This window comes from Notolepis coatsorum (genome assembly GCF_963971535.1).
Source record: "Notolepis coatsorum genome assembly, chromosome: 2".
NCBI classification, from domain to species: domain Eukaryota; kingdom Metazoa; phylum Chordata; class Actinopteri; order Aulopiformes; family Paralepididae; genus Notolepis; species Notolepis coatsorum.
Window position 1 is genome coordinate 175,250,628 of NC_140166.1, and position 16,053 is coordinate 175,266,680.

The 16,053-nt window shown below is 43.8% G+C and overlaps 1 protein-coding gene across 4 annotated transcripts in view; it reads right to left on the minus strand.

Annotated features, from left to right (window-relative positions):
• Window positions 1-4,801: 4,801 nt before the first annotated feature.
• Window positions 4,802-16,053, minus strand: part of herc2 (HECT and RLD domain containing E3 ubiquitin protein ligase 2) — a 190,210-nt gene continuing 178,958 nt past the window's right edge. For all 4 annotated transcript variants that reach the window (XM_084309199.1, XM_084309200.1, XM_084309201.1 and 1 more), the window contains exons 88-91: window positions 14,319-14,509; window positions 12,416-12,521; window positions 7,934-8,146; window positions 4,802-5,790 (exon numbers count right to left, since the gene is read on the minus strand). In XM_084309199.1, the coding sequence (XP_084165325.1) occupies window positions 5,518-5,790; window positions 7,934-8,146; window positions 12,416-12,521; window positions 14,319-14,509 (783 nt within the window). In that variant the 3' untranslated portion in view covers window positions 4,802-5,517. The remainder of the gene's footprint in view (window positions 5,791-7,933; window positions 8,147-12,415; window positions 12,522-14,318; window positions 14,510-16,053) is intronic.

Here is a 16,053-nt window from a genome sequence, read left to right on the forward strand (position 1 = left end):
AATTTTAAGTTCCCACAACTAAAAACGACCCCTAACAAAAATGATCTATCTTTCTATCTACAAGATACAAGATACAAGAGTTTTATTTGTCATGGCATACAGGTATACAGTGAAATGCGGGGGGTCTCGCCCGCAACGATGTGCATAATACAAGTAATAATAATAATAATAATAAGAGTCCAACCAATAGAGCGACATAGTGCAATAAACAAGTAAACAAAGTAGGCATATCGGTATCTGTACATGAGTTATTTACAGAGCATGGTAGGACATGCTAGGTCCTGTGGTAGTGTAGTACCCTGTTAGCTACGGATGAGGCACTGGGTCTTTATGTACACTGCTATACAATGCTATATTATACAATCTCAAGCTATACTATTCTTAAAGTGACCTTTCCTTCTGTAAAGTGTCCATAGTGTGAGCGTGTGCAGCATGAGTGTGTGTGTGTGCTCATGTTAAAGTGGCTGCTAGTGTGTGAGCGTGAACAGTGTGTGTGTTGTGTGTGTGCTCATGTGTGCTTGTGCGTGGAGAGCTCGGCTGAGCGCACCACTCTCTGTAGGGCCTTCTTGTCCTGTGCCGTGCTGTTGCCATGCCGTGATGTTTCCAGTCAAGATGCTCTCTACAGCTCCGGAGTAGAAGGACTGGAGTATCTTCCCAGATACTCTGAACTTCCTTAACTGTCTCAGGTGGTAGAAACGCTGCTTCGCCTTTTTTACGACTGAGTCTATGTGTGTTGTCCATGTCAGGTCCTCTGAGATGTGGACCCCCAGGTACTTGAAGCTGCTCACCCTGTCCACGGTAGCCCCGTTTATCCTCAGTGGTGTGTGTGCCTCCTGCTGTCTCCTCCTAAAATCCACGATCAGCTCCTTGGTTTTACCAATGTTCAGGAGCAGGCTGTTGTCCTGGCACCAGCGTTCCAGTACCTCAACCTCCTCCCGGTAGGCCTTCTCGTCGTTGTCCGAGATCAGCCCCACCACCACTGTGTCGTCCGCAAACTTCACTATGGAGTTGGAGCTGAACTTGGCCACACAGTCGTGTGTGTATAGTGAGTACAGCAGGGGGCTCAGAACACAGCCCTGGGGGGACCCGATTCTCAGGGTGATGGTGTTGGAGGTCTGACCCCCCACCCTGACCGCCTGGGGCCTTTCGCTCAAAAAGTCCAGTATCCAGGCGCTCAGAGCGGAGCTCAGACCCAGCTCGATCAGCTTGTCCACCAGTCTGGTGGGGACTATGGTGTTGAACGCTGAGCTGTAGTCAATGAACAACAGTCTCACATAGCCCCCCTTCTGTCGGTCCAGGTGAGAGAGGGTGCTGTGCAGTACTTGGGAGACCGCATCATCAGTGGACCTGTTTGACCTGTATGCAAATTGCATAGGGTCCATATCACTGGGGAGGGAGGCACAAATGTGATCCTTGACCAGCCTCTCGAAACATTTCATGGCCACAGAGGTGATCTATCTTTCTATCTATCCAGTGACTCAAATAAACCAACTGTTATATTTATTCTAGTTGCCTCCAGCAAAATTGTTCATCATCTGAATATCGGAATGAATCTTCCTGGAATTCCTGCGTTTCCCAGCCTCCGCCTCATCCGTATACTCGGAACTGTGAAAACAATGTTTCCCATTGAGCCGAGTCACCTGGTCTGGAGCCACTATTGCCTCTGACATCAGAGAAACAAAGCCGTGCTGAGGAGAGGCCCGGGGCATACAGTGCACTCTGGTCTTGTGAGGTGTTGAGGTTGAGGAGGGACAGTAACCAGGAAAGCCATCACATGTACAGCGGCCGTGCAAATGATCACAAGCCCGCTGGCCTTTTCAACGGAAACACACTGCTATAGAAAGCTATTTTCCTTTTAAAAAAAAAATAAAGAATTATAAATATCACCTAACCATCGCTATGGTTTGTTTGCTTTTATCAGGTTGTGCAATTACAGCGCACGTTTTCTTTCGCCTGACACCAGATTGCATTAGTAGATTGAAGGAATAGATGAATACACGATAAATAAATAAAATTGCCCCAATTACTGCTGCTATTCTAAAAGGGCTATTGTTTGTGTGCGGGTCAGCTGTGTTAGCAGATGATGAGACATCATTCTGTGAAAGGAGTGGCAGCAGGAAGCAGCTCCCAGACCGCTGCGCTGGGATCACGAGGAGGATGAGAGATGCTGCCCAGGGTTGAGCTGCTGAGACGCAGGCAGCGGGGTGGGAGAGCAGGCGGGCACCATCCTCCTGGTTCACCCTGGCATGTGACTGACTGCATGTGGGAGGTGGATGGAAAAAAGCGGTCAAAAAATAGCCTGTCTTTGTTGCTGTACTGTAAATCACTGGTACATGTCCTGACCCTGTTAACCTTTTCACTACCACACTACAGAAGGTTAACCTTTTCACTACCACACTAGACTGTCTGTAGTGTGGCAGTGAAAGGGTTAACCTTCTGTAGTGTGGTTGTGAAAGGGTTAACCCTTTGCCGTGTGGCAGTGAAAGGGTTAACCTTCTGTATTGTCACAGTGAAAGGGTTAACCCTTTGGTAGTGTGGTAGTGAAAGGGTTAATGAGTTCCAAATAATTGTATATATATATATATATAATCATAATAATACATCAACACATCTTGACCAAATTCTAGGATTGCAACGTTGTTACAAATAAATGCCTCTTTCATAAACCAAGTCATTCATAAACCACAGCTAAGACCACCAAGGATTACCTCGGCTGTCTGCGTGGTACGGAATGGATCCTTCATAACTCTGGTGTAAAGTCAAGCACAAATCTGTGGCAGGAGTTAATGAAATCCAGTGAACCATACTGCTTCTCATTCCTGGGAATAGTCTTACGTGATGCCTTTAAACCAGTGAGGCCGGGCCGACTGTTCTCACAGCACGAGACCAACAGTTTACACAAGGCAATTTAAATGAAGTCTTTTTGCATATCCACTGGTGCAGTTCAGTGCCTTGCTCAAGGGCACTTTGGTGGAGACGGTGGGCACCGTGGATAAAATACCAACCATCCTCAAGATGCTAGTGCACAGCTGGAATATACCCGATCGGGGATCGAACCAGCAACATTGGGGCAACAGCCACTCAGGAGGTAGAGCGGTCATCTGATAATCAGAAGGTTCCCAGTTCAATTCCCCCTCCTCCCGGGCAGCGTGTCGAAGTGTGCTTGAGCAAGATACTTAACCCCTAATTGCTCCTGATGAGCAGATTGACACCTTGCATGGTTGCCTCTGCCGTCGGTGTGTGAATGTGTGGAACAAAAAGTGTTTTGGATAGAAGCGCTACATAAATGCACGATTTTCCATTTAATCTTGCGGTTAGTGGTCGGCCTCTCTTATCTCTCGAAGCCATCCTGCCACACTGTCAAACAGTTAATGTAGAAAGGAACTAATAGAATAGAAACCTGCCATAAATGTAAGAGGAATTTATGGCAGGTTCAGGAAGTATCAGGATGTGATGAACTGAGATGTAATAAATACTTCACCGACAGAATAATGTGTAAACATCTGGGCTGAGATAGTGGGCAAGGAAACGTTTACCACAGAGAAGAATATTATCTTCAATATTTGTTACGTTTTTCATGGGCGGTGCTAGTCCAGTGTGCGTAACAGACCGCAGACGAATACAGTGTTCTGAAGATGAATGGGACTCTACAACCCCCCCCCCCCCCCCCCCCCCCCCCGCCTACAGGCTGGACTGTATGGAGAAGCACCTGACTCCACCAGCATAATGTCCTACATGATTACTACTGGAAAAAAGAGCTAAGTCTACAAAGAATGCTAATGATTTTTAAGCCAAATTAAGCCATCATAAAACAAGTTTTTTTTTCTTCTTCTTCTTCTTCACATACCAAACTGTAATGCTTTGAACTACACAAGACCGTGTGTGATTTGACATGGTGTAGTAGTAGAGGGGGGAGGGGTAGGAGGGAGTGTGAGTCAGACCCACTTCTTAACCTCCCCGGGGCACTTATTACAGGCCGAGACCTGAGAATGGAACATCAGAGGAGTGAGGACGGGTCTTAAGACAGGCCCCTATGCATTCTAAACGTCACGTTTCTTTCCAGCACGTGAAGACGGCACACCACCTCACGGTGGTACAGGGACAGGGGGCGCGGCCGTCCGCAGCAGACTTCTGAGGCAATTATGCGACTCTTTGATCCCATGGGGGGCTAACAGGAAGGTCCCACGTCAGGGCAACAGTTGGCCATCATCATGCTGCGATACGCCCAGTTATGAAAGAAGAAAAAAAAAAGTTGCAAATTAGATTAGACTTCAAATAAAACATGGCCATCTGACGACAGAGCAGAGATGAGCTCCAAATCTCAAATGAACCTCATGACCGAAATAAAAAAAATTATGTTTTTTTTCCCCCAGCGAGGAACACAGACCCATTCAACCTTTCCAAATGTATTAAAATAAAACTAACCTTAATCCCCGTCACAATCACACAGGGACAAAAAGGGAGCTCCACTCATTCCAGGACCTGGGTGTCGTTTCAAAATTATAAAGTTGTATAAAATTGTTTGCATTGGAGTCAAAGGGCATTAAAAGCCAGTCAGCTGATCTACTCAATAATACTAAACATGTGTCCCTTTGGCCTCTAATCCCAAACACCATCACGCAACACAATCACTACTATACCCTCCATGCCAGAGAAAAGCCACTCACGTCACTCAAGAACAGCCACTTCCACCGCCCAGCCCCTCAGTTAAACACACAGCAACCAAAACAAAACCCTACTTGCATTGGTATGTTCACAGACATCATGGAAGAAAGGCTCTTGTCTTTATAATTTAAATTTATTAACAGAAATGTATTAACATTTAATATGCAGGAATGAGACCTTTTCATGAATACATGGCACAATCATATTATATACATTCTTATTTTTATTTCTTTTACGGATAGACAGTGCACAAACATGGTGAGGGAGGGGTAGATATAGCAGTCTTAAAAGGACCCCTCGTGGGTTCTTCTGATTGACGTGAGTCAAGTGAGAAACACTGACTTTATGTTAAAAAGGTTCTTATAAAGAAACAATGGCTATCACCAGGAAACAAATAATAATACCATCCATTTGTTGCACATTATGTTTTCTATATACAACTAGGGGCAGGAAATTCACACAAACCAAGGGGAGAAGTCTAACGTTTACCACAGTGCTTAGGCTAAAGCCTGGTTGTCTTTTTTTTGTTTGTTTAAACTCTGTAATGTACATGACTTCATGAAACACAACAATCACGAGTAATTAATCTCCCTGCCTTTCCTTCAAAAGAAACAAAATAAGAGCAAGACCTACGTTTCTTCTCCGGCTTATAATGCTTTGGAAGCTAATTGCAATTTCTTTTTTGTCCACATTACGTTTTTTTTTTCTAGTAGAATGCATGTATGAATGTGTGTATTAATAGGTGAGATTAACACAGTTCTCTTGGTTTCAGTCCTTTTAAGTGGTGGTTCATTCACTTGACTCCTGCCAGACTGTTCAGTCTGGAGTAGAGGGGGGGGTGGGGGTTAAAGTTCAGTGCCCTGTTAAGTAGTCCTGGGTAGAGTCCGAAGCGAAGGAGTCGGCGTCCTCGTTGTCAGAGTCCTCGCTGCTGTCGTCCGCGGCCGGCTCGCCCGTCAGCGCGATGCGGGCGTAGTCGTCCGTGTCGATGGACTTGCAGAAGTGTATGGCGTACTTCAGCTTCTCCTCCAGCACCTGCTTGCAGGAGTATCTGGGCAGCTTCAGCAGGAAGAAGCAGGTGTAGGACTCCGGGAGGAAGTGGTCTGGGGGGTTGTACTTATCCAGCACCTAGAGACGGAGGCGGAGAGAGTGTTTATCAACATATGTGTGCATGCTTACCAACTGTTTCACCTGTTTTATAGCAACACTACTATCACCGACATGATCTAAGAAGGGATTGCCTGTGGTGCATTTTTTCCTATTGCTAGGTTTTAGAGAGTTTTTCCTTACCTTTGCGTGGGGTATGTCTGGGAGTGTTGCATTAATTAATTTAAAAAAATTTGGACTTCATGGTGTTTTTGTTTTGTTCTTGATTTATTGTGATGTTTCTTCTTGACTTGTTTAACACATTCCTGGCCAATCACATACAGTATATATACGTGATTGGGAGCCAGCGCTTGAAGGCCAATCACGTATATAAACGTTTTTAACACGTTTCTTCTTTTATTCGATTTTAATATCCTATTCAATGTCACAGAGCTGTATTTTGGCTGGAAAAGGCATATTGGGACTCCGAAAGTGCAGTACCGGCCAGATCCTGGTATTGGCGCCGTCTCGAGAATGCAGTAATCCTTGTTGCAGACTTGGTGTCACATTTTTTACGCTCCGGGCGGACTTTTCTGTTAGTCTGAAGCAAGGGCATCACCAGATCGCATGGAATACTTTTTGGGACGCCGAATTCATTATGCAGTAAAGGAATATGGCATCAGCCAATGGACATATGATCTAGCAGATGGCGATCAAATAACTGGAAAATTCTTTTTGGAATCCAACCGGCCACAGGTAAGAGCAATTTGACGTCAATTTCAGCTTGATCGTGCAAGGATTTCATAGCCATTCCCCTGCTCAGCCTATGTTGTGGTAATAATAGATGCCGTTATTGGTAATCAATAATCAGAAACGACTTCCCCCGCCCCCCCCCCCCCCTTTCATGCATTCATGATGTAACATAATACCGATCATATGCATTTGGATTTTTACGAAACGCCAATCGTTTTAACGTTATTAGCTTAGCGCCTTATAAATAGCTTTGCAGGAATTATCCCAGATCATTCCGATATAACACTCATATTCACCACGGTATAAAACGGGAACGTATTGATGAAAAAATTATTTCTTTATGGCATATTGAACGGAAGGTTCATACTGTCAATTGACAATGTCATTGGATCCATAGCTATAATATAAAATATAGATTTTGCTCTACAAACAATGTGACGCACAGTGAACGTTTGTAATGGAAAGCTGGCCTTCCTAGAGTGGGGCCCATCTAATGGCTGGCCGGGAATGTGTTAAAGAAGACGTGTACGGCCCATGGGGACATTAACGTGTGTTGTCGGGCCTTACAAATACATTTGATTTGATTTGATCTTCTACCAGTCTGATAGCTTTCAGTGGCCAGTAGCCATTGTGACAATAAATTCATAACATTCGACGGCTGAAAGGGCCGTTACAGGGTAGAACATTAATAATAATAATGCATTTTATTTATAAGGAGCCTTTCAAGGCCTTTCAAGGCTTTCAAGGCACTCAAGGTCGCCGTACAACAATTTAAAAAAAAGTTCATTTACAATCACAATCTATTAAAAAATAAAATCAGACAAAATTTAATCAGACATACGCCTGCCTAAACAGGTGGGTTTTAGATGGGATGATGGAGACATACTGTACATTGAGACGATGTATGGCAACAACTATAGCAATGACAATAAATTAAAAAATTAAAAAAAAAAAGTGTAAACACTTAGGGCGTGGCAATTATTCAATCATTAAAAGTATTGTGTTTCATGAGATTGTGATGAAAATATTATTTAGTGGTGAAAAATTCCATTGTCTAAACAAACAATAACTAAATATGAACAAAATTTGTTTTGAGTATTGATTGAGTAATATCTAATTGATTATTTATGTGATTGATCAACATTGTGAATTATTTTTATAATAATACATTGTTGTGATTTTAATGTCTTCCATATCGTCTTGCCCTATGCAGACGATTGGATTAATTTGTCTTGTTTCAGTTTGTGACATTTTCTGTTTAACCTCTTGTTTCAGCAAAAGGCTTTCTTCAGGATGTAAAGACAGCCTTGCACTGAAATGTCACTGGTTAAATATTTTTATTATAATTCTTTTTATCATCAATACTTTTTTACTAACAATGAAAACAATAAATCTAAACTTCAAAAAACTAAATCTGAATGAACTTGCCCACCTGCACAACGAAATCCCGTCCGCGGAAGTCAGCGATGGTCCGGGGCAGCCGTGTGCGACCCCAGACGAACCTGAGGAAGAGGGACCTCTCCGTGTTGGAGAAGGACTCCATCACCTCCCAGAACCACTGGATGAGCGGCGACGTGGGCTCCACCCCCTTGTACGTCGCCACGGACTTGAGCAGGTGGAGAGGAATGTCTGGGCTTCCACACACCTGGAGAGACGGGGGGGATGTTTCAAATGGGTTTAGAAGAGGCACCCAGACACAGCAGCAGCGCACGCACACACACACACGATATATAAACTTTAATATCACGATTCATGAGCGAAAGCTCATGAATACAATTGTATCTGATTGTATCGATTCCATGTGGCAAATAAAAACTCTGAATCTGAATGAATGAATCAAAATGATATACAAAAACAAACAAAACCACAAAGTGGTAACACAGCCTGACGAGATACATTTAATTAACACTTTGAGTGCCAGTCCGGAATCCACATTTTACTTGTCAGGCATGTAACCGGAGACAATCCCATTCATTGCCGAGCCGCAGAACAGCGTGGAATATGTGTTTCCAGTACCCAGCGTTGGATCAATAAACGCGATATTTGGAATAGCGATCAGGAATTGGAATAATCTTTTTGGAGAACATCTGATCTGAGGTAAGGAATCTATTTTACCAGTCTTGGGATAATCAGAGTTTTTTTCACCTATATCTCAGCGTGTCCCATATGTGTGTGCGTGTGAGTGTGTGTGTGTGCTGATCAGGAAATAAGATAATAGATTTTTTAGCCCGCTTCTCTAGCGTGCATTAGTACACATATACTATCGATAATCTAGCGTTTATTTGAAAACGATAGGCCGAAAAATGACAACGTTTTTTGTGTATTCCACTAAAGCGCGATTCCTGCAGAATCACCTTTTTTTCTGGAAGTTTAAAAAACAAGCATTTTTCAAAATGGTATAAAACGGAAATGTACCGATTAAAAAACAATCCGTTTCGACAATGTTGACTGCAAACAAGTCATTGATAAGCGACGGGCGTATTAGACACATAGCCATAATTTAAGATATAGTTTATGCATTCGCAAATGTGCTCGCCCTCCCATTGACTACAGCGGTGGCACTCAAGCGCTAAATCGTGCGCCCCCTGCTGGCACTCAAAGTGTTAAGTAACTAAATCAGGGGTCTCAAACTCGCGGCCCACGGGATGATATTTTGCGGCCCCCTACTTGACATCAAAGTTTAGTGTTAATGCGGCCTGCGCGCAACTTGTTGCCGAGTCGTTGCGCGAGTTGGAAGTTTTATTTATTTGATCACTTGTAGGCTACCATAGCGCAGGTTCATGACAGCAACGTTACGTTAGTGACTTGGTTGAAACGTGATTCCGGAGTGATACCAAGTAAAGTGGAAGGCAAATGCATCCTCGCTATCTCCTCTGACTGCGAGCAGTGCTCTGCATGTCCGGCTGCACTGCCACTGTCTGTCTGTGTCTGTGTACGGGTCTGGTCCAATCACATTCAGCGTCCCGTCAGAGTTTCTCCCCCCCCACCCACTGTCTGCGAATCAGAGGCAGAGTAGGGGAGTAGGGCGGGTCTTCACGGAATGCGTGTTGTCTCTTTCAGTCCGAGTCAGAGCAGAGAGTTGACAGCACATCTACAGTAGCCTTGCTCCCAGTTTTATCTCTGTGAGATAAATGTAGTTAGTTTCGCCAGCAGGCATGCAGCAGAAAAATATGGGATCTTCAAAGATGGCCAGTAAAAGAAAAGTACCGGTAGACTGCAATACAAAGGTGAAATGGACTGAAAAATATGCGTTCATCCTGAGTCCAGCACCAAACCAATGTGACTAATATGCCAAGAAACGGTAGCTCTTGTGAAGAGTGGCAATATGAAACGCCACTACGAAACAACAGTTATTTTGATGCAACCTTCCCTCAAAATTCAGTGCTAAGAACCACACAAATAAATGGAATGAAATCATCATACACACAAATAAATGGAATGAAATCATCATATCAAGCTGCAAGCAGAATTATTGTTAAATCTATGTCACAACGAGAAAAAGCAACCATGGGTGGCATGGGTGTTTGCTAAACACAAGAAGCCATTCTCTCGCTCTGATGCATACATAATAAAATAATGTATGACTGAAGTGATGGAGACCATGTTTGAAGGCAAACAAAAGCAAATCCCCCTCAGATCGCACAGCAACCAGAATAACTGAAATACTGGCTGGTGATTTTATTAAACAGCTTTGTGATAGAAAAAAAAAAAATGCACAGTGCATTTCCATAGCTGCATGTGGATGAGTCCACTGACACCACTGAGAAGCCTATGTTCTGAAGAACCGTTCATGTTCTGAAGAACCGTTCATGTTCTGAAGAACTGCTCATGTTCTGAAATGTTATTGCTAAATATTGAGAAGATTGGATCAGTTGTACCTTTTTTCTGTACTTTAGTCTAAAAATGTTTTATCTACCTACCTCAGTTGTAAAAACAAATTCCAAACTTCAAATGATTTATTATCATTATTTATTTAGAACAATTTGTTAACACTTTGAGTGCCACGGGTCCGGTGCCCCGGAACCCTGTTGCGTGCCACCACCCACTTCAATGACAGAGCTCTCATATTTGCGAACGCATAAACTATATCTTAAATTATGGCTATGTGTCTAATGTCTAAGTTTCAGAAGATTCTGTGATAATCGCCCTTTACTGGAATACACTGGAATACATAAAACACGTTGTAATTAGGGGCGGTCAGGTGGCGTAACGGAGATTGCGTTCGTCACCAACCCCGGAGCGGCTGGATTTGCCTGTTCGAATCCAGCTCACAGCTCCGGGGTTGTCACCAGCTTGGCTGGCCGTTCACACTAATACAATTGGCAGTATTAGAGGGTGGGAGAAGCTGGCGGGGTGGGTCCGGGTCGTTGTAAACAGCGACTCCTACAGTTCGGTCGGGGTGCCTGCTAAGCGCGGATAGGATCTAAGTGGGATAGTGTGATCCTTCCACACTGAGAGTCGCTACGCCCTCTCAGTGAGAATCCGCGCTGCCAGGTGAAAAGAAGATTGGCTGGACGTGTGTCGGAGGAAGCACGTGGTAGCCTCCACTCTCCCAGACCGACTGTGGGGGGTAAGTGCGCAGCGACCAGGAAGGGGATTGGGAATTGGCATAACGACTAACATTGGGATGGGAGAAAATCGGAGGAAAAAGGGAGGGGGAAAAAGATTAAAAAAAAAAAAAAAAAAAAAACGTTGTAATTTTTCAGCCTATTTATGAATCGTTTTCAAATAAACGCTAGATTATCGATAGTATGTGTACTTATGCACGCTATAGAAGCAGGCTGAAAAATAGATTATCTTATTTCCTGATCAGCACACACACACACTCACAGCCACACACATATGGGACACGTTGATATATAGGTGAAAACAGCTCTGATTATCCCAAGACTGGTCAAATAGATTCCTTACCTCAGATCAGATGTTCTCCAAAAAGATTATTCCAATTCCTGATCGCCATTCTAAATATCGATCGCGTTTATTGATCAAACGCTGGGTACTGGTGGTCGGCGATGACTTCGATCGTCTCCGGTTACATGCCTGACAAGTAAAATGTGGAAGCAGGACTTTTTTTCTCTCCATGCGTTTCATTCAATCCAATGGGGTGCAGTACCATTCGGAGAGAGGATAGGGGGCGGTATTTTCCCTGTTAGAGTTCAGACAGATCCCCACTGGTAACGTGAGGCTAGATTGATGAAAAATTTATGGAAATCGATAAAAAAAATACAAGATCTCTCGTCGTTGGCACTGAACGGTTGGCATGAACTAACGAGAAATCTTGTCGTTGGCACTCAAAGTGTTAATATATATATATCATATTGCAGCGAGCATTGTCTGCATCTAGCTTTGTAAAGTGTAACCACACTTGCGACCGTTTTCGGCTTGCCATTGCCCAGAGTGCTTTGTTGTTGAATCAAGTAAAATCCTAGGTAAGCGTGTATTGTGCGCATGAACATTGACGTGAGGCACACTTTGTACACGTGGTAAACGAAACGTTGACGTCATCGGACTTTTTTTTAATAATTTTTTTAACAGTACCGAAATGTGGCACCGGTGGATCTCACGTGAATCGGTACTCGGTAGTACCGACGTGATTCGATCGATACCCTCAAAAGTACCGGATTCGGTACCCTTCCCTAATTGAGATATCTAGCCCTATAAGGCAGCTGTATTATGGACTGTTGGTTCTCAAAGTGGGGTCCGAGGATATGCAATTTTTTTATTTGACTAATAATAAATGTATTCACTTGAAGTTAGCACAATGAAAGACTGGATATGAATGACTATTCTGACTTGGCTTCACTCTCTCCTCTGTTGCCACAAACGCCTGCAGACAGGTATGGAATTCTCTTACTAAACGCATCAGTTTGGGTGGTCGACATGAGACCAGTGTTCTACGCCGAGTGTTGTTTACCATGGTCTCCAGCTCATAGCCGGTGAAGAGGGAGAGCAGGGGGACGGGCACCACTCTGGCCATCCCCTCCCTCACTGCCGACACCTGCTCGTCAAACTCATGGAGCCTGGAGAAAAACACAAGACCAGGGGGTTGAGAACACAGACGTGCATCCAAACTCACCACACACATAAATATAGACAACTATGCCTTCAGTCCGTTCTCTCACCTGTAGTTACACACACACAAATATAGACAACTATGCCTTCAGTCCGTTCTCTCACCTGTAGTTACACACACACGCATATATAAACAACTATGCCTTCAGTCCGTTCTCTCACCTGTAGTTACACACACACAAATATAGACAACTATGCCTTCAGTCCGTTCTCTCACCTGTAGTTACACACACACACAAATATAAACAACTATGTCTTCAGTCCGTTCTCTCACCTGTAGTTACACACACACATAAATATAGACAACTATGCCTTCAGTCAGTTATCTCCAGTGATGGGAATAACGGCACTATAAGTAACTTCGTTACTAACGGCGTTCGTTTTTTCAGTAACGAGTAATCTAACGGATTACTCTTCCAATCTTAATAACGTCGTTACCGTTACTACAAAAAAATGCGGCGCGTTACTATGAATGAACCTGTTTCTTTCATCAGACATATCTCTGCGCCGAGAGGCAATAATAGTTCTTCCTTGTTTAGTGGACAGTGCGCGAGCCAAGCATACATGCTGACGATTGGCTGAGGTTGAATACAATGTCATGGTAAGCCAATCAGAGGTGGAGGTGGGCGGGTGTCTAAAGCATCCAGAGTCTGACACACAGCGCGACAAGACAAGCGATCACTGATCAGTGATCAGTCAGCATGAGAGCGCGGTCCGTGTAGTGTACGTTTTGAGCTCAAAAACGAATCCAACGAACAACACAAGCGACTCAGTCAACATGAGACCGCGGGTCCATGAGCGTTTTGTGTTCACTCTTTGCAGCGCAGGGCACTGAGTGGCCCTACTGCAGTGCTGACAGCCTTATCAACAGTGCTGCACTTCCTGGTTTAATAGGCTTGAAGCCTTCAGGTGCTCAGAGATATAATATATCTGTATGTCATGCATGTCTTAAATGTAATGATTAGATTAGTTTAGATGATTCGATTAGATTCTTATATCTGTATGTTGTGTATGTCATTGATTGATTGATTGAAACGTTTATTAACAGATTGCAGAATGGGTACAGTACAGTACAGCTCAATACATACAATTGTTAAGGGGATGCAGACCAGAGAAAGACTTTCGTCATAAATGTCATGAATTGAAAATGGGGGACCCTGATGTAAACAAGACAAAACTCTTTCTCTGGTCTGCATCCCCTTAACAATTGTGTGTATTGAGCCGTACTGTATTGTACCCATTCTGAAATCTGTTAATTAAAATGTTCAATCAATCAGTATATATTTGTTATTTATTTTTGGTATAGTGCTTAACAAGCATAATTTAATGTTGCCCAGTTGTGGCCTGTTGAGGGGCAATACATATCAAAAGTTCCAAAACATCTATTCTGTTTGTATTTGTATGATCCACTATATAAACATAGTAATTATAATATCTACATAGCCTACATGGCCTTTGATTGGAGGCTAGTCTCACTTTGTCCCACAGCAACATTAAAATAGTTTAGATTTGTGTATGTTGTTTATGTAAAAAAAAACTTGAAAGTAACGCAATAGTTACTTTCTGAAGTAACTAGTTACTTTTATAATTTGTAACTGAGTAAGTAATTTAGTTACTTTTTGGAAGAAGTAACTAGTAACTGTAACTAGTTACTTTTTTAAAGTAACTTGCCCAACACTGGTTATCTCACCTGTAGTTAGACACACACAAATATAAACAACTATGCATTCAGTCTGTTCTCTCACCTGTAGTTTATTGCTAGGCGAACGTATTCAGCGCGGTTCTCCAGGGTAATGTGGGAGTACTTGGAGCTCAGCTGGATGTCTTGGCCGCTGGCGTTAGGCACAGTGAAGGGCAGGGTCATGGCCTCAAACTCCTCCGCTGTGGCCTCGTTGTCCCGGATGTACATGAGCCCTGGGATGAAGTCCTTATCGACCTGTGAGGAACAGCATCCTGAACATTAGCACTGCGTGTGTCTCAGCCCTGGGATGAAGTCCTTATCGACCTGTGAGGAACAGCATCCTGAACATTAGCACTGTGTGTGTCTCAGCCCTGGGATGAAGTCCTTATCGACCTGTGAGGAACATCACCCTGAACATTAGCACTGTGTGTGTCTCAGCCCTGGGATGAAGTCCTTATCGACCTGTGAGGAACATCACCCTGAACATTAGCACTGTGTGTGTCTCAGCCCTGGGATGAAGTCCTTATCGACCTGTGAGGAACATCACCCTGAACATTAGCACTGTGTGTGTCTCAGCCCTGGGATGAAGTCCTTATCGACCTGTGAGGAACGTTCATTTTTAATTACCCGTCAGTAGGTTGGATAATACAACCTTTTCATGCCGAATGTATTCAATCTTGATAGAAAATTCCCTTCCTGAATAAATAAAAAATGTGTGAGTGTGAGAGAGAGAGAGAGAGAGAGAGAGAGAGAGAGAGAGAGAGAGAGAGAGAGAGAGAGAGAGAGAGAGAGAATGACTGTTACACAACAGAGGGGTGCTCTCTGGCTGCAGTCTTGTGCTGAATCCATTCTAATCTAACCTTTCTGGTGTCTCAAGGCAAAAGCACAGAACAAGAAGCAGCTTTGTGGAGGAAGGAGCCGGGATCCACGTCAACGACTTCCCAAACCTACTCCTGAAGCTCATGATTGCAATGTGAAAGTGAGAGTACTGGACGCACGCCTCCTCCTGACGCACAGTCCTGTGAAGTTGAAGCGGGTGGACTAAACCATCCTCGCCGGTACAAATGGAGATCTTTATCACACTGAAGAATGTGAGCAGAAAAGTAGAAGCAGAATTTGAGTGGAAAAACAGAGGCTTCATCACACCCTCCCAAAATAATTATAGAGATGAAGGAGCAGACTGTTGGGAGGGGACGAATAAAGACGCCAGCCACTCATCATATCCCCTGGGATTGTTCATCCAAGTACATGGAACAAATATTAAGAAGTAAAAATACCATTAAAATTCAAAGTGATTCGATATAAGAGATAATGATGATGAATATATATAGACCGTTGTGAACCAAAAAGGCTCTCACAGGGAAGCGGATGAGTCAGGTGGCGCCGACGGAGGGAGAATGGATGGACGTGTTCCATGAGATCTACGTGATGGAAAAACTGACGTACGCATTGAGACTAGAGGGGGAGAGGTTTGAGGAGAAGTAAGATAAGATAAGACACGATATTCCCCTTGGGGAAATTCAGGTGTCATAGCAGCATAGCGCCCCCTAGAGGCTGTGGCAGCTCTATAGATGCTGTCTGGAGGGTTAGAGGGTTGGTTGGTTGGTGTGTTCACCCAACACTCCCATGGTTCCCTGCATCCTAATTGACAAAGTTGTCATATTAATTGACAACACCTGGCAAGTATGCAAGCCAGAGTGGCACCTGACATTGATTGACAACACAGCTCCTTGAATGCCATTGGATAAAAGGCCAAAGCCCCCATGTGGGGGTTGAGTGACAGCCCAGGTAAGGAAGTA